The 27,995-nt window shown below is 48.8% G+C and overlaps 3 protein-coding genes across 4 annotated transcripts in view; 2 read left to right on the top strand and 1 right to left on the bottom strand.

Moving 5' to 3' along the window:
* The window catches only part of TTC25 (tetratricopeptide repeat domain 25), a 35,588-nt gene extending 34,301 nt beyond the window's left edge, over positions 1 to 1,287 (top strand). Inside the window, exon 12 of the mRNA XM_032279657.1 lies at positions 636 to 1,287. Coding sequence (XP_032135548.1) covers positions 636 to 1,096 — 461 coding nt within the window. The 3' untranslated portion in view covers positions 1,097 to 1,287. The remainder of the gene's footprint in view (positions 1 to 635) is intronic.
* Positions 1,288 to 2,348: 1,061 nt separating this feature from the next.
* Positions 2,349 to 10,308, top strand: CNP (2',3'-cyclic nucleotide 3' phosphodiesterase). 2 transcript variants are annotated; one of them, XM_032279648.1, is made up of 4 exons: positions 2,349 to 2,520; positions 3,718 to 4,390; positions 7,825 to 7,964; positions 9,336 to 10,308. In XM_032279648.1, exons 1-4 carry the CDS (start codon positions 2,359 to 2,361, stop codon positions 9,783 to 9,785), a joined length of 1,425 nt encoding a protein of 474 aa, XP_032135539.1. In that variant the 5' UTR covers positions 2,349 to 2,358; the 3' UTR covers positions 9,786 to 10,308. The 2 variants fall into 2 exon arrangements, with proteins under 2 accessions (XP_032135539.1, XP_032135540.1); XM_032279649.1 differs by lacking the exon at positions 2,349 to 2,520 and adding an exon at positions 2,571 to 2,653.
* A 2,175-nt stretch (positions 10,309 to 12,483) lies between these two features.
* Positions 12,484 to 27,995, bottom strand: part of DNAJC7 (DnaJ heat shock protein family (Hsp40) member C7) — a 36,513-nt gene continuing 21,001 nt past the window's right edge. The window contains exons 5-13 of the mRNA XM_032279297.1: positions 23,523 to 23,671; positions 22,192 to 22,345; positions 21,491 to 21,655; positions 20,792 to 20,883; positions 16,891 to 16,964; positions 16,488 to 16,634; positions 16,039 to 16,191; positions 13,253 to 13,315; positions 12,484 to 12,833 (exon numbers count right to left, since the gene is read on the bottom strand). Of these exons, the coding sequence (XP_032135188.1) occupies positions 12,796 to 12,833; positions 13,253 to 13,315; positions 16,039 to 16,191; positions 16,488 to 16,634; positions 16,891 to 16,964; positions 20,792 to 20,883; positions 21,491 to 21,655; positions 22,192 to 22,345; positions 23,523 to 23,671 (1,035 nt within the window). The 3' untranslated portion in view covers positions 12,484 to 12,795. The remainder of the gene's footprint in view (positions 12,834 to 13,252; positions 13,316 to 16,038; positions 16,192 to 16,487; positions 16,635 to 16,890; positions 16,965 to 20,791; positions 20,884 to 21,490; positions 21,656 to 22,191; positions 22,346 to 23,522; positions 23,672 to 27,995) is intronic.

The following is a 27,995-nucleotide window of genomic DNA, read 5'->3' as shown; positions in this document are numbered from 1 at the left end:
ACAGGCGTGAGCCACAGTGCCTGGCTGTGTAATTTCTTTTCTATCTATCAGTCTCAGGTCCCTTGACTGCAAACTGAAATCAACGACACTGCGCATTTTCAAGATGACCAGATGGGATAAGCTATACAGTCCTCACATGATGCGTAGGATGGAGCTGGGCTCAGTCAATGATGGTTCCCTTTCTCTGCTTTTAGAAAGATGTGCTGTCACACCAATTTAAAGAGCTGGTGAGAACAGTCATTTTTGGGGCCTTTCCCTCATCTGCTTCTCAAAAGCACAGGCCTCCACAGAAATGAACAGTTTCTTTCTTTTTTTCTTTTTTGGAGACAGGTCTCACTCTGTCACCCAGGCTGGAGTGCAGTGGCTCGATTTTGGCTCACTACAGCCTCAACCTCCTGGGCTCCAGGGATTCTTCTGCCTTAGCCTCTGGATAGCTGGAACTACAGGCACGCCTTGCTTATTTTTAAATTTTTAGTACAGACAGGGTCTCACTGTGTCACCCATGCTGGTCTGGAACTCCTGGCCTCTAGGGATCCACCTGCCTCAGCTTCCCAAAGTGCTGAGATTACAGGTGTGAGCCACTGCCCCTGGCCTGACATGAATAAACTTTTATGTTTCTTTCTCTTGTTTTTCAGAACCTTTACTGTATGAAGATAGAGTAGTAATATCAACGGAGGACAGGAAGAGAGAGAGAGATGAGCCTGAGAAGGTGGTACAGCAGTGGGACCATTTTCAGGATGAGAAAGAGACGGATGAGGACAATGAGGCTTTTGCTCTGCAGAGCACAGCAAGCGGACAGCAGAGAGTGGAAGCGGGAAAAGCCAGGAGCAATTTGGGAGAAGTTGCCAAGGGCCTGTCAGGAGAATTAGACACGACATCAGAAGAAACAGGCAGGAAGCTACTAGAAGCTGACAGAAGAGAATCAAGAGAAATTTACAGGAGGACTTCAGGAGAATTAGACCAAAGACTCTTAGGAGAATTCAGCAGACAGGAACCAGAAGGACTAAAGGAACTTTCAGAAGTTGGCAGAAGAGAGCCAGAACTGGGAAAAACACAATTGGGAGAAATAGGAGAAATGAAAAAAAACAGAAAATGAGATGAAAAAAGGAATATGAATGAAGCCATCAGTAGGGATGAGGATCAGGAAGTTGGTGTCCAGAGGGATCATCGGATCTGATTAAACTGGATTTTCAAGCGATTTTTCTGTAATAGGAAAAATAAGGGTTTCACTTCTGCTGCTTTCTGTCACTGTTTTACCATTAAATAAGTGTCTTTCACTCTTGCAAACCCTGAGTCTGTCACTTTGCCTCTTCACCCTCACCCATTCTCAGAAGAGCCTCCTGGAAGAATCGAGAAAGGTGCTTAGAAGAAAGAGTTTCAGGAGGGTGAGCTTCAGGGAATGATAAGTCACAGGGAGGAGGAGAGGGGAAGGCCTGTGGCTTGCTTCAGACACAGAGGTGCTTCCCCGACACCCACGACTGGCTGAGTCCCTCCAGAGCTCAGGACACTGGGACGCTTTATGGATGGAACAACGGTGGGGTGGTCCCAGCTATCCAGGTGGGAGAATGCCCCAAGTCAGAACCAAGCGAATGCTGAGGCTGAGGCCAAAGAATAGGGCAGTAGCCTGGGAGTCGGAAGGGCAGGCAGACTCCGCCTCTGACACCTCTGGGTGGCACAGTCAAGTCAATCAGGCTCTCCGAGCTTGCCTGCCTGAATAATGGGATGCTTGCCTCGGGGGTTGCTGCGAAGACTGAGTGCTTAGCACAGCACCCGGTACACAGGAAACTCAAAAGTCCAACTGAGCTCCCAGTGGCTTCACAGAGGACGTGGCATCTCAGAGGATGTTAGGGTTTCACTCCGTTACTTAACTGCCACTTTGGCTACTGCCATCCTGGTCTGTCTCCACAACTCCTAGAAGGAAGGGTAGGGGCTGAGACTGACTTTCGGCTGGCACAGGGCCCGGACGAGTGAGGCCAGTGAGCCATTTCAGATGCAGAGTTTACGGTGGTGCCAGCAACCTGCGTGATAATATTTTAATCCAATATGGTAAAAAAAATTTTAATTAATGCCAAAGTCCACGATGAATAAAATATCAAAAATTAAGGACAGGATCCGACCTTGCACGACCCTGCCTCACTCACTTCCTGCTAATCCACGGGAGCGGGGAGGGTGACTGAGTTACCCCTCAACACGCGAAAGAAGGAAGCGGCCGCCCAGTTGGCGGTCGCAGTGGGTGGGTGCGCGCGGGGGCGAAGGCGCGCGCAGGGGCGGGACCGGGGGGGGCGTGGGCGCGCAGGGGGCGGGGCCCGCCGGAGCTCTCGCGCGTGGCGGGAGTTTGGGAGTTTCGATTCGCGGCGCATGCGCGCAGAAGGGCCGACCCGCTCCGCCTCCCCGGGCTATGTAAAGCGGCGGGGCTTGGGTCGCGCCACAGCCGGACTGCCGCGTCCCTCCGCGCAGGCGGGCGGCTCCGGAGCGCTGGTGCCGGCAGAGGCGGCGACGTTGGCGCCCCTCCTCATCATGGTGAGCGGCCGGGCGGGGCCGGGCACGGGGTAGGACCGGGGCGGGAAACGAGTGTCGGCGCCCGTCTTGCAAACCAGGACCCTGGGCTTCCGGCTCGACTGCCAGTTTTCTTGGTACTCAGGGAAGCCCTGAGGTCGGTGAGAAGCCAGGTTACTTGCGGGGGGCCGGAGAGGCCGTTGGGGAGGGAAACGGTGGCGTTTCTGAGGAGGGAACTCGGAACCGAAGAAGCTGCTGCGCCCCTGGGAGCCCCAGCTGGCGGGTGGGCCTGGGCCAGGGGCCGCGGGAGCCCGGGAGCTGCTCCCGACCCCGCGCAGTCCCGCGCTGGGGCAGCCATTTCGCGCCCGCATCCTGGGCCACGTCTCTTTAAGCGGAACAGCTGCCCCGCGCCCGGGTGCGCGCGGGAGGCGGAGCCAGTTCAGAGGAGGAGACGCTTTGCAGTAAACGCTGTTGTCTCTGTGGCTTCTAGCAGACAGGAAAACAAGTGGCTCCGAGAGGGGCTGCTGACACACAGCACGGTGGCGGGCAGAGCTGGACCCGATTGCAGGTGCCCTGTGCCGCCCTGGCCTGGGCAGGCACAAAGACCACGACTTTGTGGGGCCGAGAGGGGGCAGAGGAGGAGATGGCAGCCTCGGTGAAAGAGGGCCTTTGTCCAGAGCTCTCCTGCCCTGCCCCCTACCAGCCCGTCTGTGGGACCATTGTCCCCGCAACCCAGACAAGAGAGTATTATCTGTTGCGGCCATTGTTGGGGGAAGGGAGGCAGTCTTGGGGTAACCCTTCTCCACTCCCCGCCCTTCTCTGTGCACTCAGCCGGGGCAGCTGTGGCTTGGCCCAGACACAGAGACCCCCTCCAAAGAGGACGTCCTTAGTAGGTGCCAAGCATATAAGAGCGAGGCCAGTCCCAGAACCGCAGGCTCCCGGCGCGCCCTGCATGCCTCCAGCACGTTTTCCATTCCAAGGTGGCAGCAATGGGGAGAGCGCGCGCTTAGGAGAGCTTCAGACAGGCTTGCCTCTCCCTTCTCCACGACCAGAAGCGGACAGGTGCTCCTGGGAAAGGGACAAAGGTCCAGCACTGCCTCGCTTGGGAAGGCGTCCACAACCAGAGCAAGGGACTAGGGGTGCGAGGCTGGACTAGGGGTGCGAGGCTGGCGGGGAGCCCGCGAAGGACCTGGGCTGACATCTCTTCCCCTCCTTACACAGAACAGAGGCTTCTCCCGAAAAAGCCACACGTTCCTGCCCAAGATCTTCTTTCGCAAGATGTCATCCTCAGGGGCCAAGGACAAACCCGAGCTGCAGTTTCCCTTCCTTCAGGATGAGGACACCGTGGCCACGCTGCAAGAGTGCAAGACGCTCTTCATCTTGCGCGGCCTGCCAGGAAGCGGCAAGTCCACGCTGGCACGGGTCATCGTGGACAAGTACCGTGATGGCACCAAGATGGTGTCGGCTGATGCTTACAAGATCACCCCCGGCGCTCGAGGAGCCTTCTCCGAGGAGTACAAGCGGCTCGATGAGGACCTGGCTGCCTACTGCCGCCGCCGGGACATCAGAATTCTTGTGCTAGATGACACCAACCACGAGCGGGAACGGCTGGAGCAGCTCTTTGAAATGGCCGACCAGTACCAGTACCAGGTGGTGCTGGTGGAGCCCAAGACGGCGTGGCGGCTGGACTGTGCCCAGCTCAAGGAGAAGAACCAGTGGCAGCTGTCGGCCGATGACCTGAAGAAGCTGAAGCCTGGGCTGGAGAAGGACTTCCTGCCACTCTACTTCGGCTGGTTCCTGACCAAGAAGAGCTCCGACATGCTCCGAAAAGTGGGCCAGGTCTTCCAGGAAGAGCTGGGGAACCACAAGGCCTTCAAGAAGGAGTTGCGACACTGTAGGTGGCGGGGTCGGCCCTTAATCATAAGCCCACCTTGCTGGGCACAGGGCTCTGTGGGCATAGGACCATCATTGTACTCAGAGGATGAGGCAGGAAGCACAGGAGGCAGAGGGAGGCTCACCGGGAGGGGGCGGGGCAACGGGGCGTCCCAGTGGTGGCCTTGGGGAGTTGGCAGCACAGTGGGGCTTCCCAGAGGGCCTTTCCTCCCACCACACCTTTCCTTCTGGGACTCTTCTCTCCACCTCCGTCCTCACAGCCTGGAGCTAGACCACTGTCTTGTCTTGGAGGTGGGAAAAACAAATTACTGTATAACAGGAGTTACGTCCTCTTCTAACTTAACCTTGGAGAATCCAGCCCAGTGTTTTGCAACTCATTTTCAGCAGCAGAATTGTGTCCCCCCTTCTCCCAAATAATGACATGAAATATTGTGGCTTAGGTTTGTGGCACGTTACAGCTTCAGAGGACATGAGTCTCACACCTACACCAAAAGCCCTGTCTTCAGATGGGAACACAGGCCCAGGAGGGATGTGGGATTTAAGGGCTGGAAACCTGGACTCTGGCTGCTCTAGCAGGGTTCTCTCATGGCATGGGCTTTTTGGGTTTGGGATAAAACGGGTCCCGGTGGCTATTCTGCAGTGGCCTGTTGGATAAATGTCACCCACAAATCTGTCTATATGCCTTTAGGCCATTTCTGGTTGCCCCTAATTTTAGTTATTTATTTAGACGCAGGGTCTCGCTCTGTTGCCCAGGTGGGAGTGCAATGGTGTGATCTCGGCTCACTGCAACCTCCACCTCCCAGGTTCAAGCAATTCTCCTACTTCAACCTCCCAAGTAGTTGGGACTGCAGGTGTGCACCACCACTATGCCTGGCTAATTTTTTGTACTTTGAGTAGAGACAGGGTTTCATCATGTTGGCCAGGCTGCTCACGAACTCCCGACCTCAGGTAATCCACTCACCTTGGCCTCCCAAAGTGCTGGATTACAGGCATGAGCCACTGCGCCCAGCTGCCCCCAATTTTAGATGATCTTCATACCTGAAATAGCCCCACTCTGGTTTGTTGACATTGTGTATATTGCACAGAAGCAGGGAATTTGTGCCTGTGTGGGTTCTCAGAGAACTTTTTTCTCAGCTCCTAAACTTGAACTGTAGTATTTGCAGTGATGTCATCCAGGAGCAAGCCCTGTACCTGTGAGCTGGTGGCTCTGTCCTAGAATAACTGCTGCTCAAAGTTGCTTTTATTTTTTAATTGATTTTGAGACAGAGTCTCATTCTGTTGCCTAGGCTGGAGTGCAGTGGTGCAATCTCAGCTCACTGCAATCTCCATCTCCTGGGTTCAAGCAATTCTCCTGCCTCAGCCACCCAAGTAGCTGGGATTACAGGTACCCACCACCACACCCAGCTAATTTATGTGTTTTTAGTAGAGACGGTTTCACCATGTTGGCCAGGCTAGTCTCAAATGCCGGACCTCAAATGATCCACCCTGCCTCGACCTCTCAAAGTGCTTGGATTACACCTCGCCTGGCCTGAGAATTTTAACTTCTTACAGCTCTAAAGTTGCCATTAGTTTGACCAGCTAACGAATGAATGAGCTATGTGGGTTGCTGGAGAGTTGATGCCTCGCCTATTTTCTTTTTTTTTTTCTCTTGAGACAGTCTTGTTCTGTCACCCAGGCTGGAGTACAGTGGTACGATCTCAGTTCACTGCAATCTCTGCCTCCCGAGTTCAAGTGATTCTTCTGCCTCAGCTTCCCGAGTAGCTGGGACTATAGGTACCCGCCACCACACCTGGCTAATTTTTTTCTATTTTTAGTAGAGACGGGGTTTCACTTTGTTAGCCAGAAAGGTCTCCCTCACATGATCCGCCCGCCTCGGCCTCCAACAGTACTGGGATTACAGGTGTGAACCACCGTGTCTGGCGTACTTTATCTTTAAATGAAAAACTGGAATCCTTTTCTGCCCAGGGTTATAGCAGGAGAAATGTAATGGGCCAGCAAGGCTGCTCTCAAGAGAGGCCTTCCTCCCCTGTGGAGGGTGAGACATCTTCGCAGGAGCTCAACTTAGAATATAACAGAAAAACTCTAAAGACAGCCACAGGCATGGCTTCTGGAAATCAAAATCACAGATACTCCATGCCTCTTTGTGTCTTCCAGCCCCATAATGTCACCCAATTATAGCCCAAGACCCTTCCTGTACCAGGAGGCCCCCTACAGGCTCTCATCCCCCAAACAGGCCTGCAAGGTGTGTATTAAACTGATGGTGACCCTGTGACTGCTTGTCCATTTGGGCCTTTGAATGAAATGGGGCACTACTGATAGTTCCCCGGCAGTCCTGGGAACACTGGGGTGTACGGTTGCCCTAACTGTTATGCTAGATTGATAGGGTCGGTCACTTGCCCCAGGCTGATGATGGCCAGTAAGCAGCAGGGCTGAGATGTTGACTGTGTTCTGGCTGTTGCCACTGTACCATGTTGTTCCCAGCCTTCTGTTCTTTCCACCCCACTTCCCATGACTTGCTTCCCCTTTGAGATGTGGTACTGGTAAATCTCAGATTCTCTTGGCCTGTACTGCCTGCCTCTGTTACAAATGCCTTAGAGTTTGGGGAAGAGATGGAAAAATCTATACAATATAAAGCCAGAGAATTTTAACTTTTTTTTTTTTTTTTTTTTTTTTTGAGACAGTCTCACTCTGTCGCCCAGGTTGAAGTGCAGTGGCGCAATCTCAGCCCACTGCAACCTCTGCCTCCTGGGTACAAGCAGTTCTCTGTCTCAGCCTTCCGAGTAGCTGTGGTTACAGGCACCAACCACCATGCCTGGCTAATTTTTTTGTATTTTTAGTAGAGAGGGGGGTTTCACTATCTTGGCCAGGCTGGTCTTGAACTCCTGACCTCGAGATCCACCTGCCTTGGCCTCCCAAAGTATTGGGATTACGGGCATGAGCCACCATGCCTGGCCTGAGAATTAACTTTTTTTTTTTTTTTTGAGATGGAGTCTCGCTCTGTTGCTCGGGCTGGAGTGTGGTGTCTTGATTTCGGCCCACCGTCACCTCCACCTCCCAGGTTCAAGCAATTCTTCTGCCTCAGCCTCCCTGGTAGCTGGGATTACAGGCACCTGCTATCATGCCCAGCTAACTTTTTTTGTATTTTTAGTAGAGAGGGGGTTTCACCATCTTGTTCAGGCTGGTCTTGAACTCCTGACCTCGTGATCCACCCGCCTTGGCCTCCCAAAGTGCTGGAATTTATAGGCGTAAGCTACCGCGCCCGGCCTAAGAATTTTAACTTCTTACAGCTCTAAAGTTGCCTTTAGTTTGAACTGACGAATGAATGAGCTCTGTGGGTTGCCGGAAGTGTTTTGCTCTGGGCTTCTGTGGTCCTGGTGGCAGGCGTTGATATGCCTCTACTCCCCTGCCCTGACTGCACCCTCTTTCTCCCGGCAGTTTTCTCTGGGGATGAGACCAGAGAGAAGATTGATCTGGTCACCTACTTTGGAAAGAGACCCCCAGGCGTGCTGCACTGCACAACCAAGTTTTGTGACTACGGGAAGGCCCCCGGGGCAGAGGAGTACGCTCAACAAGATGTGAGTCTTCCCCAGGGTCAACATGGCAGAGGTGGCAGGTGGGGACGGCAAGGAACTGCAGTGTTTTCTGGAGATGGGTACTGGTGCCAGGCAGGGACCAAAAACCAGATGTCAGCTCGAGAAAAATGGCATCTCCTAGCTCCCCTGTCCCCAGGTGTATTTGCATAGACCTCAGCCTCGGGTTCTAAGGAGCCTGCTGTGACAGTACCACCAGCCTGTGCATTCGCCTGCCCTCAGGCACCTTCTCCTTCTGCAGATGTATGGAGAATGCTGGGCCACAGTGGGCTCCTGCTCTGGCCTCTCTGAGCCTGTGTTACCTTCCAAAGGCTAGGAGTCCCTTCCCCCTAGGGAGCCTGGTGCACTGAGGTCCCTGTCCTTGTCCCCAGGCCTGAGGTCCAGCCTTAGAGTGAGGGAGTGTCATAGGAGAGTGAATTTATTGGCTAATAGGGTACCAGGCGTTTCTGCACCACACAGCCGGCACCTTACGCCCACAGCTACAGGCGACAGTGATCCTTGAATGTCAGGCATGTCTCAGATCTGCAGTCTCCAACCTCCTCCAAGTGTCCAACCCCAAGCCCACCCTCCCACTTCTCTGCCTAGGTTATCACAGTTGTTTATTTGCTCCCCTAGGGCAAGTGTTTTAAGTTTCGTTGATTCCAGCACCCTAGCATAGGGTATGAATATGTAACACCTGCTGCTACCATCCCTAACCATGCCTTCATTTAGCATTGATTTATTAAGCACCCATTTCATGCCAGACACTGTTGGGACAAGCGATTGTGGGCAAAAATAGAGAAGCTTTTATGCTGAGATGGGATGGGCTTTCTCAAAGAATCAGACATCATCAGATGTGAACCAAAGTGTGAGAGCAGGTTCTGATCAAGGGCAAGCCTGACCTCACCTTGCACTCCAGGGCGCTGCCTGAGTCCCAGGGGAAGCTGAGTGGTGCCAACAGTGACAGCAGCTGCGTGTGTACACACCCTTGTAGGCTCTTCACATAGTGACTCCCATAACCACATTAACTCTGAGGTAGGCTCTAGTTCTCCCTGTTTTATGAGTGACGAAGCCAAGGCACAAAGAGGTCAGCCAGCCTGCTGAGGCCGGAAGCAAGTGTGCAGGGAGCTGGGCTCCCTGGGAAAGTCCAGCTCTCCCTGCGCAGCCTTGTCTGAGTGCCTTGGCATTTCTCACTTGAGCCTGAGCCGTGCCCGTGGAAGGTGCGTGGTGTTTGTGCATGCTGGGCCTATACCCGACCCCTGCTCAGCTGTGCTCACTTATGTTAGACCCCCTTCTCCTCCAGGAGGGACCCTCCTTGGGTCACCGATTCAAGAGGCCACCATATTTAGCTTGGGCCCTCTTTCTCCCTCTCCCCAGGTGTTAAAGAAATCTTACTGCAAGGCCTTCACACTGACCATCTCTGCCCTCTTTGTGACACCCAAGACGACTGGGGCCCGGGTGGAGTTGAGTGAGCAGCAGCTGCAGTTGTGGCCGAATGATGTGGACAAGCTGTTGCCCACTGACAACCTGCCGCGGGGAAGCCGCGCTCACATCACCCTCGGCTGTGCGGCTGACGTGGATGCTGTGCAGACGGGCCTTGACCTCCTAGAGATTGTACGGGAGGAGAAGGGAGGCAGCCGAGGCGAGGAGGTGGGTGAGCTAAGCCGGGGCAAGCTCTACTCCTTGGGCAAGGGGCGCTGGATGTTGAACCTGGCCAAGAACATGGAGGTCAGGGCCATCTTCACGGGATACTACGGGAAAGGCAAACCCGTGCCCACACAAGGCAGCCGGAAGGGGGGTGCCTTGCAGTCCTGCATCATCATATGAGTGTTCTTTCCACCATGTATGCCCCTCGCTCTTTAGAAGGGGAGGGGAGGAGAGGGAAATGTGTCCTGCTTGATCCTTGTTTTGTGACTTTTTTACTCAAAGTTAACCTACCTATAACTTTTTAAAAACTTGTAAAATAACTGACCCTCCCTTCCTGTCCTGCCCTCTTTCCCTTTAATGCTGGGGGAACCTGGACCAAACCTAACGAGGCTGGGCCAAGCTAGGCATGGGGCCACAGCCAGGACCCCAAGCCCTACTTCCAGGTTCTGGTTAGCTCAGCCCCAGCCTAGAGCCAGACGAGTGGGGAGACACCTGAGCCCTACAAAACTCACTGACCAGAGGCAGGGGGTCTGGGGTAGTTTTCCATGTTCACAGAGAACTAGTGGTGGCCTTGAGAAGGGGAGGACCTCTGGGCTTTGATTCCATCTCCTTCTCTTTATTCTTTGTTTTTAGAGACAGGGTCCTGCTGTGTCGCCCAAGCTGGAGTGCAGTGGTGCAATCATGGCTGACTGCAGCCTCAAACTCCTGGGCTCAAGTGATCCTCCTGAGTGGTCCCATCTTTTTTCTTTTTTTTGACACTGAGTCTTGCTGTGTCCCCCAGGCTGGAGTGAGAATGCAGTGGTGTGATCTCGGCTCACTGAAACCTCTGCCTCCCAGGTTTAAGCGATTCTCCTGCCTCAGCCTCCTGAGTAGCTGGGATTATAGGCACCTGCCACTACACCCGGCTAATTTTTTGTATTTAGTGGAGACGGAGTTTCACCATCTTGGCCAGGCTAGTCTTGAACTGACCTCGTGATCAAGTAGTCTCAGCCTCCCAAGTGCTGGGATTACAGATGTGAGCCACTGCACCTGGCTGAGTGATCCCATTTCTTAATCAGTCTAGCCCCAGGAAGGCTGGGGCTATTTACCAGGATAGAAAAAGGAGCCTACCTCCCACCTTTGGTCCTAAGTTCCTGCCCCCTCCCCTTCACACCATAACTAGGTAACAGTTTGATAACTAGAGAAGAAAGCAGAACAGTTAAGCAGCTGCCACATCCCCACCAGCTGGGGCCTCAACTCCAGGAAGGGGCCAGACTGACCCTCCTTTCCAGTAGCGTGGCTCTGCTGTGGTGAGGAAGCTCCAGTCCTGCTGTCCACCCAGCCCATCCTGCCTCCATGGTGCCTCTGGAGGCCTCTGGGCCTCCTCTAACGGGGGCTGGTGGGCACCAAGAACCAATGGAGTAGAGCCCTGGATGGTAAGGGCCAAGTCCCATCAGTTGCTTCTGGGAAGGGGTTTCTAATACTGGTCCATGTGCTGTGGTTCCTGGGGTGCCCTCCACTGTCCTCAGTTCAGTAACTGGGCCTTGCTAATCGGGTTGTCATGCAACAAAAGTGCTTTGGATTTAAGTTACTATCCTGGCTTTGCCCAACCTCAGCAACTTGTAAGACTGATAATGAAATAAATCATGTTAATCCTAGCTGTGTGCAGTCTCTCTTACCCTTCTGTGCCCAGCTCAGTCTTCCTGGGGCTAGGGCTGGGTGTATTAGGACTGGCTTTGTCCCACAGCTTGGGGCCATCGGTCCTGTCTCCCCTCTGCTGGCCGGGCACAGCTGTGGTGAGGTTGGGCAGCTGAACAGTGTTGGCTTTCATGAGGAGGCAGAAAGCAGAGGCTGGCCTCAGACTCATACAGAAGGTGGGGGTTGGCTGGGTACAAGGGACAGGGAGCACAAAAGCCTCTCATACCCCATTAACGAGGGAACCAGACCCACAGGTGTCCCCAGCCCCCTGGATCAGAAAGGTCTCTCAGTAAGAAAGACCTGGAGCTCCTAGTATGGGTTCCTCCCAGTTCTCTAGGGAAGGCCACCTGAAGGTCAGTACAACTTCAGGCACCAGGGAAGACCTAACATTTGAGTCCCTTCCAAGGCCACCAGAGGCCTAGTCAGCCACGTGGGAAACATCCCAGGCCTGACTTGGGCATCATTTCACCATGGCTAAGGCACCAGCTGGGGAAGACTAAAAAGAAAGGGGCAGGAGCTCAGAAGAAGAGAAATCCTAAGTTATCTTTCTAGGTCAAGGCCTGTCCCTGGCCATCTGTGAGCTTTAGCTAGAGCTTCAAGTGTCTAGAGCTCCCAAGAAGGCTACTCACCTTGAACACCATGCTTGACAGGACAGCATGGCATATGCTGCTGCATCCGTGAGCAGAGTGTCTCCTGCATGCAGAGAGGGAGTGGAGAAGGCCAGGGGCTTTTGCTAAAAATAGCTGATTGGCCAGACCAGAGCTCTGGAGCCACCTGTCCCACTTCAAAAGGGTCTGGGGGGTCAGGAGGCAGGATTATTTCTGTCTACCGTCTCCCTCAAACCCACACTGCAACAGGAACTAAAAGCCTTTGTAAGTTAAACTGCCCTGTCTGGGTCTGTACCCACCTGAGCTCCTGAGTGAGCTTTGGATACACACGGCTTCTAGTGACTTCTGGAGCCCCACTGTAAAGCGAGCATGCTTTCTCAACTCACTTCTCCATGGCTGATGTCAAGCTGGGCCCAGGGGCATAGCCCGGGCCTGCCCAGCACTCACACACTGGACAGGTCTGGGAGGGGCAGAGCAGCACCACCTGCCACCAGGCTCAGGGTCCACAACCCTCATGCCGCAGCTTGCTGCACCCCAAGTCCAGGTGGAACTCAGCTCTGGCTCAGACTCTGGAGTGACACAAAGCAGCTGCCACAGCAAAGGGCCAGAAAGGGCCAAAACATTTTATTCTCTTCTTTTTTTTCCTTTTTTAATAAAGTTAAACAGTAAAACAAAAATTCACAAGCTGCCTCCCTGTCCACCCCCCGCCTCCCTCCCCTGCCCGCAGTCTTCAGCATTGGTTCCCTTTGCTTCACCCACTCACAGAGACACAGGGCATCCAACTGAGAAAACGAAACTGCTCTAAGTACACGGAGACGCGATGAAGGGAGGAGGTGAACTGTTTCCACATTCAAGATTAAACTGAGCAAATCTGCATTTTTTGGGTTCTGGGTGGTTGCCCTTCATTAGCCAAACTGAAAAAAGAAATTCCCTGGACCAGATGCTGAAAGGGAAAAGAAGGGCTGGTTAGTTGGCTGTGGATTTTCTAGGGAAGATCACTTTGCTCTGATTATGGAAGAGTCTAAGGGCTGCTTCAAACTCAGAGAAACTTTATGGGTATCAAACAGCCTAGGCTGTTTTTGGGTGCAAAAGCGAGCCTGTGACCACATTATACATGGGTAGCTTCTCAACACCTTTGCTCTTGCAGAGAAGCCTCCCTGGTCCTGCAGAGATGCAGTGGCTAAAGGTCCCAAGGTCCTGGGAACCTTCTTGTCTTCAGCCTCAGCAATAGCTGAGTGGATAGATGCCCTGCTAGATGAGAATTCAGCCGCCTCCATTCATGGGCCCCTCTGAGCTGCCTAAGTGGCAGTGAGTGTGCTGGTTTGTGATCTTGGAACTCCCAAAAACAGCAGGCCTACCTACCTTCAAAGCTAAAGCCTCCAGGACCGCCGAAGAATGCCTTGAAGATATTGTTTGCATCAAAATCTGTACAGCAGGGCAAGTAACATGGAAGGGAAGAAAAGGTGAAAAGATTAGAAAGGTCTGAAGAGAACTGATGACACTGAGAACAGGTCTCTAAAGCTGTCCCAGATAGTCTCACTCCCCTCCTTTCCCAACACTTCAGACTGCATGTGAGCAAACCTGCCCCATCCTGCGCAAAACATGCTATGTGATCCCACTCCCAGGACATGTTCCCTTCCCCTTCCAAGTGCTGCCCCAAAGAAAAGCTTTCTCTGCTTCAGCTTGCTTGGCTGGGCTGTTTTCTCAACAAATGGGAATGCCATTTGCACCTACACAAGAGTCTCCCCATACTCTCCCTATAATGCTGGAGTGGCTACTAAAAAGGATAAAATGTATCACTTAAAATGTTACTAAAAATAAAGAACAAGATCTAGGATTTACTGTATTTGAGTCCATGTCTTTTACACTCTAGACTCTGCTAAAAAAAAAAAAAAAAAAAAGCTATGGTTTATTAGCTGGGCGTGGTGACTCACACCTATAATCCTGGCACTTTGGGAGTCTGAGGTGAGAGGATCGCTTGAACCCAGGAGTTTAAGGCTGCAGTAAGCTATGATCACATCACTGCACCCCAGCCTGGGCAACAGAGTGAGATCCTATCTCAATAACAACAACAAACAACCAGCAAAAACACCTACTAGGTGCTAGTCAAAGTGCTGGGTACTTTGCATACATTATACTACTTAATCCTAGTAACAATTTGTCAGGGTAAGTATCATTCCCAATTCTACTCAACAAAACATATGTAGGTGGTTTAAGTAACTTGCCCAAGATCACACGCAGAAAGCAGCAGACCTGGAAAATCCAACTCTTGCCTGACTCGCTCTGTGTGCTCTCTGCGAGGCCACAGCACGTCGGTGGCCCCATCCCCGGCTGACTGCCCGAGCTGCACAGAAGGACTGATCTCTACCAGGTGATCCCACAGCCACCCCGTGTCCAGAGTTTTTCTGCTGGCATCTGTGTATCCTCCTGGGCTCCCCTGCTTAGTGAATGACCCCGAGTCAGCTATGCCTAAGTCACTCTCCCCAGCGTATCTAAGCCGCAGCCAACTCCTGCTGAATCTCCCACTATCGCCTGGCTGTCCTCCAACCCTTTCCTACCTTTGGTGTCTTCCTTCCATCTTCATCCTCCTTACTCCCTCCAAACCCCCTCCTCACCTCTATCATAAATATATTTCCAGAGCCAAAATCTGGTCCACAGTGCCCCTACTTAAAACTCTTCACTGCTTAAAACTGCTTACAGCTCTTCTTAACTGCTGGGCAGAGGAACATGTTTATTATGGTGAACCTAGGTCTACTGGCTCAGCATTATCTATATAGTACCATCATTCTTATTTTAAATTCCAGCTGGGCACAGTGGCTCACACCTGTCATCCCAGCACTTTGGGAGGCTAAAGCGGGTGGATCACCTGAGGTCAGGAGTTTGAGACCAGCCTGGCCAACACGGTGAAATCCCATCTCTACTAAAAAATACAAAAATTAGACAGGTGTGGTGGGTGCCTGTAATCCCAGCTACTCGGGAGGCTGAGGCAGAAGAACTGCTTGAACCCAGGAGGTGGAGGTTACAGTGAGCCACTGCACCCAGACTGGCCAAAGAGCAAGACTCAGTTTGAAAAAAAAAAAAATTCCAATAGATTTTCTTAGTGGAAGTTGAAGGGTTAGCATTAGAGATGGTGGTCTGCGAACTGTTCACAGCTCAGGGCCTCTTATCTCTTGAGAGTCCAAAGTGAGCAACAATACTGACAACAGCGGTGCTTTATATCAGGCCAAGTGTTTTTGGGGAAATTAAAATCTGTTAAGTGTTTACAGGAATATATGACGGACATAAATATCAGCATACAGTTTGCAGTGGGTAAAAAAGAACTTCCAGATAATAGGAAAATGCCCATATTCCTTATCACATACAGCCCCCATGGCCTGTGAGCTCTGATCCAGCTACCTGCCGCCTTCTACCACCACCTGCCTCTAGCACCTTATCCTTTATCTTCCTAGACAGAGCCCCCTGCAGATCCTCAAAGGGGCCATGCTTTGGTTCGCATTTTTTTTTTTTTTTTTGAGACGGAATCTTGCTCTGTTGTCCAGGCTGGAGTGCAGTGGTGCTCTCACTGCAACCTCCACCTCCTGGGTTCAAGTAGCTGGGATTGTAGGCGTGCGCCACACACCCAGCTAATTTTTCTATTTTTCTTTCTTTTTTTTTGAGGTGAAGTCTCCAGGCTGGAGTACAGTGGCACGATCTCGGCTCACTGCAACCTCTAACTCCTGGGTTCAAGCGATTCTCCTGCCTCAGCTTCCCAAGTAGCTGGGATTACAGGCACCTGCCATCACGCCTAGCTAATTTTTGTATTTTAGGAGAGACAGGGTTTCACCATGTTGGCCAGGCTGGTCTCAAACTCCTGACCTCAGGTGATCCACCTGTCTCAGCCTTCCAAAGTGCTGGGGTTACAGGTGTGAGCCACGGGGCCATGCTTTCTGCACTTCCAGGCCTTCCCTTGCTAGTGCTCGCCACCTCAGAGCTCACTGCACACTGTGAACCTGCCACACTTGACTGCATTAATTTGACTCCATGTCTGTTATTGTTTGCACCAGGGATCAGATTTGGCCCAAACAGACTCTTCCTCTGGAGCATCTTTGGAAAACATTCTAACATTCCACAGCTGTCAAATTCACCCCAGGTTGCCCCAGCCAACTCACCACCCATATTCATGCCCTCCTCATCCAGGTCCTGTCCACTGTCATAGCGAGTTTTTTTCTTGGGATCAGAGAGGATGGTAAAGGCTTCTCCAACTTCCTTGAACTTCTTCTCTTCCTCCTTCTGAACCTCAGCACTGGCTCCACTATGCCGATCTAAAGTTGGGAGTAAAAGAACAACTCAGAGGAAGTCAGAGATTCAAGAAAACAAAGTTTAAGAGAAAAACCATTTTATGTCTGATTTTGGAATTTGGCATTTCCCCAATTTTGGAAGGTCCACAAGTCTGCAACACCTTATTCTTAGCTGAAGAACCTCTCTCTTCCATCATGGAAAGGTCAGGGGTTTTAAAAAAAAAAAAAAAGCTCTCCAAGGCATCCCCTCTGGACTGAGTCTGGCAGTTGGCCTGCCCTGCGGGTTCTTCCCACTGAGCCCCTCCTCCCACCTACTCTACCTGGATGGTGCATCAAGGCCCGTTTCCGATAAGCTTTCTTGATCTCGTCCTCAGAGGCATTCTTGTCCACTCCCAGAATCTTGTAGTAATCTTTCCTCTTACTCTTCTTCAGTTCCAGCTGCGCATTTTTTAGGAGCTGTTTATGTTCTAGAGGAAGACATCTGGCATCAGTGGACAAATCTGACTCTGGTTTTCTCCTTACCAGGTCTCAGCCCAGCTAGCTGTGAGTTAGAAGCCTTGTTAACCATGCCTGGCCTTTGTTCACTTCTTTCTGGCTGGTGATCAAATACGTTCTAGGTACATCCCTGATCCCTGAATCAAACTACCTTGTGTACAGATTTAGGACTTTCTGTACAAAGAAAGTCCACACCACTCCCTGAAAAGCAAATGCTTTCAAACTTACCTTTTGTTTTCTCCGTCTGATATACTTTTTCATAGTCTCGTACTGCTTCTTCATACTGTTCTGTGTCCATGTAACTGAGAAGGAAATATAAGGCAATACAGCACTCAGACATGAATAGCAATGGTTCTCAGTATCACTCTAGGGCAAGAGGCATGGCTCAAGCAAGAGACACACCCTTTTGGTAAGATGCTTCTGAAACAGGAGCCCTTAATCTAGCAGTGAGAGAAAATTAGCTATCAATTCCTCAATGAAGTAAAAAGAGGTCGCATGGCACTTGCACCCAAACATTAAAGTGATGTTCAGCTCTGAACGGAAAGTAATCAAGAAAAAAAAGTTCCTTCTGATACAGAGCCACCTAAGAGGTACTGGACTGCCTTAGAAAAGGCAATGTGGGCTGGGCGCAGTGGCTCACCCCTGTAATTCCAGGACTTTGGGAGGCTGAAGTGGATGGATCACCTAGGCTCAGGAGTTTAAGACCAGCCTCACCAACATGGAGAAACCCCATCTCTACTAAAAATACAAAATTAGCCAGGTGTGGCGGCACATGCCTGTAATCCCAGCTACTCAGGAGCCTGAGGCAGGAGAATCGCTTGAACCCAGGAGGTGGAAGTTGTGGTAAGCCAAGATTGTACCACTGCACTCCAGCTGGGGCAACAAGAGCAAAATCTCCGTCTAAAAAAAAAAAAATGGGCAATGTGAAGGGACCTACTTGGTTACTTGGGGGTGAAACACACAAAATTATCAGGTGAATAAATGGATATGAAAGAGCTTTGAAACCTACAGTGCCATAAACATGCAGGGCTAGCTACAATCCAGAGTAGAAGTGGGATTAGTGAGCCACTAAAAGGATCAAGTTCAACGTGGCGGCTGCTGGCAAATCCTGCCACTAAGACCAATCAATGAGAGATGCAGGTAAATGAGACAGAAAAGGAAACTCTAAACACAGGTTTTCTATGTTGGTAGCACAAAGGAAAGGAGGGGCCCCTGGCCCAAGATGGGAGGAATCGAGCTTGACAGGCTGATTGCCAGATCTTTTAAGTGTCTCTTCCACAGAAGCAAGTGGCAGCAAGGCTGGCCTACCAATTAAAGACCGTGATGGGAGTTCCAGAGATAGCCACTGTCAGCTGCGGAATGGGAAGTGCTGCACAACAGAGATTCAGTTCTCACACTGCTACGCCACAAGCCCATTTTCACAAAATAAGATGAAAACAGAGGCCAGGGCAGGAGAGTGCTGTGGTACCACTCTCCTGCCCTGGCCTCCAAGCTGGTGGGCATCTGTGATGTTTGTGAAATCACAAACATCAAACGCACAAAAAATATGGCTGGCAGAAGAGAAGCCCAACATCTTTGGCATCTGTGATTTTCTGGCAACATGATGATTTACGACTTTTAAAAAAAAAACCAATGCTCTGCGAGCACAGGACATAAAAGTTATAGGAGTTCAGAATCAATTTACAGAACAAAATGTAATATAATTTGAGGAGAAAATTGATACTTTGATACTGCACCCTAGCCTGAGTGATAGAGCTGAATCCTGAATTAAAAAAAAGAAAAAAGGAAAATTGATAGCTGATAGCCCTGGGTGTAAAATGATGTGACAAATGATTAACCCTGATGAACTTTCTTTAGGTCCATATGTAATGTATTAAACAAGCTATACTAATCTGCATTTTTAAAAATTCAGGGATATCCTCATATTTTAATTTCATTTTAAAGCTGAAGTAGGAAAGTAAATAAGGCTTTAGGGAGAAAGGGTGAACTCTAGCTCATGATGGCATGTGTAGCAAAGATGCTGGGGGGGAGTGGCATCTCCCCAACTTTAGGGGTACACTGAGGCAGACTGCAGCAGTGGTCAGGCCTCTGGTAAGGGTTTGGCCTGAGCTAATCTTCAGTACTTCTTGTCAATTCCAGCTGCTTCAGGAGATTGCTGCCAAATACTCAGCCAGCTGAACAAGGCATGCTGTCTCCCCTGTAGTGATCTCAGAGGCACAGCCACTCCAAGAAGGGCAGTTCTGTTTCTTTCTACCACAAAGATAAGTTGTCTGATCAAAGCAATTCCTTATTTTTGTTTCTTGTACATAAACGAAGAAGAAAATAATCCTCCATCCAATTAGCCTCCGAGCAAATCAAGAATTTTCTATGATGTTAGCTGGAGGTTGCTTTAAAAAAAAAAAAAAAAAAAAAAAAAGCCTAGTGTGGTGGCTCATGCCTGCCTGTAATGCCAGCACTTTGAGAGGCCAAGACAGGCAGAGCACTTGCAGTCAGGAGTTTGAGACCAGCCTGGCCAACAAGATGAAACCCCGTCTCCACTAAAAATACAAAAATTAGTTGGGTGTGGTGGCACGTGCCTGTAATCCCAGCTACTTGGGAAGCTGAAGCAGGAAAATCGCTTGAACCCAAGAGGTGGAGGTTGCAGTCAGCCAAGATGGCACCACTGCACTCCAGCCTGGGCAACATTGCGAGACTCAATCCCAAAAAACAAAACTATTTTTCTGTTCTCTTCCCATCCCCTGGCATTCCATATATAGAATATTCCATTAAACTGATACAGTATCAAGTGTCTAGCCATTCCCTTCCCACTGGACATGGAGGTGATTCTCCGCCCTCCAGGTTTTTGCTGTTACAGATAAAACTGCAGCAAACATCTTCATGTATATAGCATTTTGCGTCTGTTAAAGTCAGTCTTTGGCTGAGTCACAGGGTGGTCTTTTGTATTCCAAGGCTTCTGCTTCTGTGTGACAGTGGCTTGCAAAGACTGAATGACTGACAGGCTGGGCGTGGACTGACAGTTGGTCTCACAGAAGCTATAATAAAATTCCATGTATGTTTCTGTTGGACAGACTCAGTCATCAACTTAGAAATTCACTTTTAAAAAAAGCATCACACACAGGAGCAGTTTTCCTGCTTTAAATTAGATAATTTTGAGAAAACTAAGCGGGAGGTAGTCCATGAGATATTCTGTACCACTGATGAGACAAGGAAGCTTAAAATACTGGCTCATCAGGCATCAGCGACAGCACCTGTTCTTTGGATATGACATTTGAAAATAAGGAGTGGAGCAGGTACTGGAGGATTCATATACAACAAATATGTCTTCTTTAAGAGCTTTAAAGAGGGAAAGTTCTTCTCTGCCTACAGAATAATCTGAAATCAGAAGAGATGGATTTCCGAGAGAGGTTTCTCCTAGCTCTGTTCCTTTCTGGAGAAAATCACATGTCGGGTCTCAGAGTAAGAGGAGCAACTATGCCAGGGAACACTCTGACTCTGGGGCAAATCTGAGCATGAGAAGCAGGCACATCCTGGCTCATCTCGTCAGACATAGAGAGTGCCCTCTACTGAAAACACTCAAGCAGACAGTAGTCATCCAGGGTATTTCAAAGGAGGTTCCTTTATCCTGGGAAGCTGAGCCAGATTACATCTCTTCCAACTGTAAGATTGTCTTCCCTCACCCAGAAGAAATAGGATGAAGTACAACTCTCAACCATCTCTAAGAGATATTTTCTCTTCCAAACACCATACATGCAGTCAACAAAACATTTATTCCTTGAGCACCTATGTGTCAAGCACTGTGCCGAGTTAGAGCATAAGTGTACAACACAAAATAAAATCTCCAAAGGAAATGGATTTAAACTTTAACAAAAGGAATTTGGGTCAGGCATCAGAGGAAACTTACTGACCGTGAGGGGCGTTAGACACAGGCATGGGAGACTGAGGGAGCTTGTGCAATCTCCTCCGCTGGAGGTCTATAAAGATAGTCTAGGGCTGGAACAATCCCACCTAGAGGTAGGGGGAAGGACCAAATGACCTCACAACATCTCTGGGTCTGCTTTGTCATCCACAAGGCAATTCCCCTGAGGTCAGCGGCAACTCCCTCTTCCCCCCACCCACCAGAGACACTTACCACTGAGCTCTTCTCAAGTAGGCTTTTATGTAAGTGTCATCAAGCTTCACTGCATTTGTGCAGTCTTCTATTGCATCATCTAGTTTCCTAAGCTTCAGGAGAGAGAGAGCAATCATACTTCACTTCTTGGTGACTGAGGGAGCCCAGAAGCTGTGAGCATGGCTTCAAAACTCTAAGAGGATCAGTCATGCTGGCCCCCTAAATGTCATATTAAGTTCTAGTTCTTTGTCACTAGGACTATGGACCCCAACAAAAAGGGGTCCACAAAAGCACTCAGGCCATTGTCAGTCATGCATGATGACCATCAGTTACACTGGAGAAAAACAAGCTTGCCTCTACTCTTCCTCCAAATCACTCCTAAAAAATAAATGATCACTTGCGTAAGGGGTAAAAAAAAAAAAAAAGCAAAAGCAACAGTGGCTGCTTAAAATTATCCTACAGCCCTTAGCCATTCTCTTACTGGAGGAAAGGGACCTTAAAGAACAGGTGAGAATATCCTTGCAAATTGTCCAACTGCCCTCAAATTCCACAGAGATGATAAAAGCTTGCCTCTTGGAAGGGAGTTCCTAACAAGCTATTAACCATAATAACTTATCCTCTTTCATCTTGCTTACCCTCATTGGGCAGATTTCCCAAGACCCTTTGATGTCCCTTAAAAATATCTCTTTATAGGCCCCAAGATCCAGATCAAGTGCTTACCTTGGAATTAACCGTACCCCGATTACAGTAGAGTTTAGCATTTGTTTTTATATTGTTGGGGTCTATCCCCAGGGCTTCTGTGTACAGTTCATATGCTAGTTTGTAATTTCCTTCCTTAAATGCTTTATTTCCATCTTCTTTCTTTGCTTTAAGTGCTTTGGCATTCTACAGAAAAATGCAAGGGGAGGATCAGTGCATATCCACAAAGCCTCAGACCACTGCACAGAGAGGCCAGAGTCTATTTTAAAGTTCACTGCTTCCAGTAGTTTAGCATCACAGGGCCCGGCCAACCCCCAACCTGGGCTATCTGTTGCTCATTTGTGCTTCCTACAGAGTGGACAGGAGAAACTAAGAGTTACGAAAAATACCAATGAGACCTATGTTACTGGGTCTGCCTCTACTTCCCAGGGCAAGTATTACTATCTATCTTCACTGATGGGGAAAAAGGGGGAAAAAAAAAACAAAAACAAAAACGAAAAACAAACTCAGATATTAAAGACATCCGACCCTATATGATCACATTTACCTTTAGGTAAGTAAAAGCAGTCTGGAAACCATTTCTAATGAAGACCAAGCATTCTTGCAAAGGAGGAGGAAAAGCTATCACATTCCCTATGATTCTAAAACCTTCCACTGTAACCATCTTAAAGGTCTCAAAGGGAAGCTTTCTTTCCCAGTCAGGTCTGGTGACTAGAACTTACTCTGCAGGCAATGCAGGCCTTCTCATGGTCAGGGGCCATCCTGAGAGCCTGTACAAAAAACTGAACTGCCTTCTCAATACAGTCTTCGTAATAAAGGCAAAGACCTCGTACATACAGAGCATCTGCATTGGTGGAATCCATTCGTAGAATGTCACTGCAATAGTCAGAAAAGGGCACAATGAGCTGTGCTTTAGAATGTCTCCACCATTACTATCTACTGTGGCCAGTTTTTTTTTTCCTTGACCATGTGTCTAGTGTTCAAAGTATCCAAAAGTAGACAGATTCCCAAGAACTGTTCCCAAACCTCCCCCAAATAAAACAACTATAATTATCTTTAATACACATCTGTGTCTTACAATCCTTCTTAGACTGGACAGGGTTTGGCAAACTATAGCCCACAGGGCCAAACCCTTTCTGCAACTGGTTTTTGTAAATAAAACTCTTTTGAAACAGCCACACTGATTGGTTCATCTATGATCTAGGGCAGGCAGCCTTTGCATGGCCATGGTAGAGCTAAGTTAGTTGCAAAAGAGATCCTGTGTTCTGCAAAGGCTAAAATGTGGCCCTTTGCAGAAAGTTTGCCAACCAGTGGAGTAGAAGGAAAAGGACCACCTTAAACAAACAAACAAAACCACAAAAAACTCACATAACACAATCTGTGATGTGAGTTTCGTATATAGCTCAAGTACCTGTTATACTACTATACTCCTGTATATATGCTCTGTGGGTTTTCAAAGCTGGCCTAATATTTGACTTTAAGTCCCAAGGCCTGATTAGCCCTAGCTGGCCTACTCTGGGGACCATATCCTATGGTGAAGCTGCCTGACAGCATCAGTTCAAAGGTGTCTGGCATTTTTTTTATTTATTTTTCCTGAGACAGCTCTTGTTGCCCAGGCTGGAGTGCAATGGGATGACCTTGGCTCACTGGAACCTCCACCTCCCGGGTTCAAGCAATTCTCCTGCCTCAGCCTCTCAAGTAGACATTTATTTATTTATTTATTTATTTTTGAGACAAAGTTTTGCTCTTGTTGTCCAGGCTGGAGTGCAATGGCGTGATCTCAGTTCATCTCAACTTCTGCCTCTCGGGTTCCAGTGATTCTCCTGCCTCAGCCTGCTGAGTAGCTGGGATTACAGGCCTGCACCACCGTGCCTGGCTAATTTTGTATTTTTAGTAGAGACAGGGTTTCTTAATGTTGGTCAGGCTTGTCTCAAACTCCTGACCTCAGGTGATCCGCCTGCCTCGGCCTCCCAAAGTGCTGGGATTACAGGCGTGAGCCACCACGCCCAGCCGGTATCTGGCTTTTTAATGCCCAACTGGCCTGACTGCATACCTAGCCACAGACTGTGCTTCTGGATAACGACCCAGCATTGCTAAACATTCTGCCTTGAGGATTTTGAAGCGATGGCAGGCAGGGGCAAATTCTAGGGCACGGTCCATGCAGAAAACAACCTGTGGGGAAGAAGAAAACAATAAAGCTCTTCACCCTGGACTCCAGAAACATATTCACTTTAGTTTAGTCACAGGTAACAGACTCAAAGCTCAAAGAAGTCTCTGGGTCTACTGTTAAGTACTACACATAACCAATTCATGAGATAAAAGCACTGAAATGAGGAGAGCAATGATTCCTGACAATAATGAGGACAGTGAACATTTACTGAATACTTTCATATATGAACCCATTTAATCCTCACAAAAATTTTAAGAAATAGGCAATATTATCACTTTTATTTTACTGATGAGAAAACTAAGGAACTAAGGTTCCACGTTGTTAAAGCTAGTGATAGAAACAGGATATGATCTTAGACACTAAGATTCCAGAGCCTATAACCTCATGACCATGCTCAACTGCCTCCACAGTGAATCATATCCATAGTGACTGTCATCAAAACTCACATTCTTCTCAGGAACACTTGTTATTTGCTACTTTGCACAATTCGTCACGCTTAGCCTGTTAATAAGCAAGACAAGAAATAGCAAAAATAACCTGGTGCAGATTCATTGTTCACTATGTAAGCCTCACATCACACTGAATACTGTGGTGGCCCCTCTTCCACCTATTGTTTTTAGTAGAGAAATATACCAATAAAAGATTTCATTTTAAATGGCTTTAAATAGGCTACATCAGATTACTATTCCCATCATACCACTATACAAACCATAAGCCAAGGCACTCTCACACACACAACCAGGTGGGGATTAATCTGTTCTTTCGGCCTCATAAAGCATCTCCATATATTCTGTTTTTCTCTTTTTACTAGTTTGTCCTCTGAGCTTTCATTTTTGGTTTAGCTACTGTTTATTCCTGGGAGAGTCTTGCTGAATCACATTCACTCCAAGAATAAATGAACCAAAGGAGAAATCTGGAGTTAAGGCACACCCATTCCCTCTAGGAACCTGGCCATGGGGATCAGGAAGAGATAAAGTCTGAACACTTACAAGTAGAAAAATTCAAATTCCATCAACAGGAGACTGGTTAGATAATGTAGACATCCACATAATGGAATACTATGTAATTCCAAAATAGAATGAAGAAGCTCTTCATGTACTAATATGGAAAGACATCCAAGATCTACTCAGTTATTTTTTTAGGTGGAGTTTCGCTCTGTTGCCAGCCTGGAGTACAGTGGTGCGATCTTGGTTCACTGCAACCTGCACCTCCCAGGTTCGAGCAATTCTCCTGCCTCAGCCTCCTCAGTAGCTGGGACTACAGGTGCACACCACCACACCCAGCTAATTTTTGTATTTTCAGTAGAGATGGGGTTTCACGATGTTGGCCAGGAGGGTCACAATCTCTTGACCTTGTGATCCACCTGCCTTGGCCTCCCAAAGTGCTGGGATTACAGGCATAAGCCACTGTGCCTGGCCTATTCAGTTATTTTTTTTAAAAGGTGCAGAACTGCATAAAGCATACTACTTTTCATGGTAAATGAAGAAAATCAAGGATCTTCATTTTATATATGTACAACAAAACTAAAGAAGAAAATATAAGACATAAGAACAGTGGTTAGCTTAGTGGGGTGAGGACTGAGTAGAGAGAGGATAAGTTTGAGGGCATACTCATCACTGAGTATTTTTCATACTTTCTAGCTTTTGCTTGTTTTTGTTTTTGAGATGAGGTCTTGCTCTGCTGCCCAGGCTGGAGTACAGTGGCCCAATCATGGCTCACTGCAGCCTTGACTTCCCAGGCTCCAGTGATTCTCCTGCCTCAGACTCACGGGTAGTTGGGCCTGCAGGCACACATCACCATACTCAGCTAACTTTTAAAATTATCTATAGAGACAGGGTCTCGCTATGTTGCCCAGGCTGGTCTTGAACTCCTGGCCTCAAGCAATCCTACTGCCTTGGTCTCCCAAAGTGCTGGGATTATAAGCACGAGCCACCGAACCTGGCCATACTTTCTAGTTTTTGAACCATGAATAGCACCTAAAGCAATTCACCTGCCTCAGCCTTCCAAGTAGCTGGGATTACAAGCATTTGCCACCACACCCAGCTAACTTTGTATTTCTAGTAGACACGGGGTTTCTCCATGTTGGTCGGGCTGGTCTTGAAACTCCCAACCTCAGGTGATCTGCCCACCTTGGCTTCACAAAGTGCTGGGATTACAGGCATGAGCTACTGCACCTGGCCTCTTTTGTTTTTCAATGGAGTTTCACTCTTGTTGCCCAGGCTAGAGTGCAATGGTGTGATCTCAGCTCACCAAAACCTCCGCCTCCCGGGTTCAAGCGACTCTCCTGCCTCCACCTCCCGAGTAGCTAGGATTACAGGCACGTGCCACCATGCCCGGCTAATTTTTTGCATTTTTAGTAGAGGCGGGGTTTCTCCATGTTGGTCAGACTGGTCTCAAACTCCTAACCTCAGGTGATCCTCCCACCTTGGCCTCCCAAAGAGTTGGTATCACGGGCCTGCACCCGGCATGTCCTGAAAGTTCTAAGGACAATTTGTAAACTTAAGCATTATGTAGGTATAATTGTGTGCTAACTGTCCTGCCCTCCTCGGATGGAAAAGTAATGAGGGGGGCAGGAAGAAGTCGGTCAAAATGTCAGTAGCCACACCCTGTTGCCTTCACAAGGACCCTGTTTTGTGCAGAGCTGGTTCTGCTAATCGTGGGGATCATCAGCGCTTCACTTCCCACCCCCCACCTCCCCATGACTAGGGACAGCTGCAGGCAAAGAAGATCTTTTGTTTCTTCCAAGTTCATCTGTTTCCCCTGCCAGGATCATAATTCTTCATTTGTGACATCACCATGAGCTACAGTGGGGGGGCTGGGATGTCACAAACAGAGGATTCTGTCACAAACTCAGGATCTGGCTCCAGAGTAGGCAAGAGAGAAAAGAAACCCAAAAGACTGCCTCTCAAGACAAAGCTTTTGCCTATGTAAACCTCAGAAAACGTGACAGTAGGCAGAATTGCCTTCCAAACACACACAGGCCAAACAAAACAAACTTATGAATTGCACTACAAAGACACTGTGGTTATTAAAACCAACGGACAGAATAGGGATGCTAATAAGTTACTGCGGGGACTCTGCATAAGCTAATCAGATATATACATTACCAAATCAAAGACCATCAGTGTGAGAGTTAAGAATGATTCTTAATGTACCCCCTTATCAAATATTCACTGAGCACATGCTACAGGCATTGAGCAAATTGCCACAACTGAAGTGACAACTTTGTTCCTTGGATAGTAGTGATCACAAACTGAAGTGATCCAGAAGATCTCTTCTGACCAGAGGTTTTTAACCTTTTGGGGGTTATCTATCTCCCCTTTTGAAACTTGAGTGGAAACTATTTCTAAGCGCCATCTAAAGAAGAAATGAGTTCTACAGATAAGGCAGAACAACCATGAAGTCTAGAAAGACATCTGGAACTTTTATACCTTTCCCACATATCAGATGTGAACCCCTTTGACATGTAAATTTTCAAGAACTACCACACAGTCTAACATCTTAGAACAGTCTAATGCTACAAAGGAGGCGATGACAGTTTAAGCACACTATTCAAAAATGTAAAAGGAGCCTTTCTCATTTTTGTTTTTTTAAGAGACCGGGATTCATTATGTTTCGCAGGCAGGAATGCAGAGGCTTTTCACAGGTGCAATCCTGCTACTGATCAGTATGGGGGTTCTGACTTGCTTTGCTTCTGATCTGGGGTAGCTTACCCCTCTTTAAGCAACCTGGTGGTTCCCTACTCCCAGGAGGTCACCATATTTATGCCAAACTTAGTGTGGATACCCAATCAGCATAGTGCACTACAGCTCACAACTCCTGGACTCAAGCAATCCTATTGCCTCAGCCTCCCAAGTAGCTGGGCTATAGGCATGGCACTGTCCAGCTCCCATTATTCAAATAAAAATGGATTATTAAGGGCCAGGCACAGTGGCTCACACCTGTAATCCCAGCACTTTGGGAGGCCGAGGCCAGCAGATCACTTGAGGTCAGGAGTTTGAGACCAACCTGGCCAACACAGTAAAACCCCATCTCCACTAAAAAACAAACAAAAAAACAAAATCACAAAAATTAGCTGGGTGTCATGGCATGCATCCGTAATCCCAGGGTGGCTGAGGTAGGAGAAATCGCTTGAACCTGGGAGGTGGAAATTGCAGTTAGGCACCGTGCTCCAGCCTGGGCCACAGAGCAAGACTAGGCCTCAAAAAAAAAAAGATTATCTACACCTAATATTTAATTCCAGGTGGCTTTTCCTTTATTAAGCAGTACGCTATTAGGCCATTGCTTTACTTCAACAACAGAAACAAACTCAAGTGACACACTCATTTTACTTTTTATCATAGGGCCAAACATAAG

Source organism: Sapajus apella, unplaced genomic scaffold (genome assembly GCF_009761245.1).
Source record: "Sapajus apella isolate SASKATOON/1434 unplaced genomic scaffold, GSC_monkey_1.0 scaffold12, whole genome shotgun sequence".
In the NCBI taxonomy this organism is placed as follows: Eukaryota; Metazoa; Chordata; class Mammalia; order Primates; family Cebidae; genus Sapajus; species Sapajus apella.
This window is presented reverse-complemented; position numbering and strand designations above follow the sequence as displayed.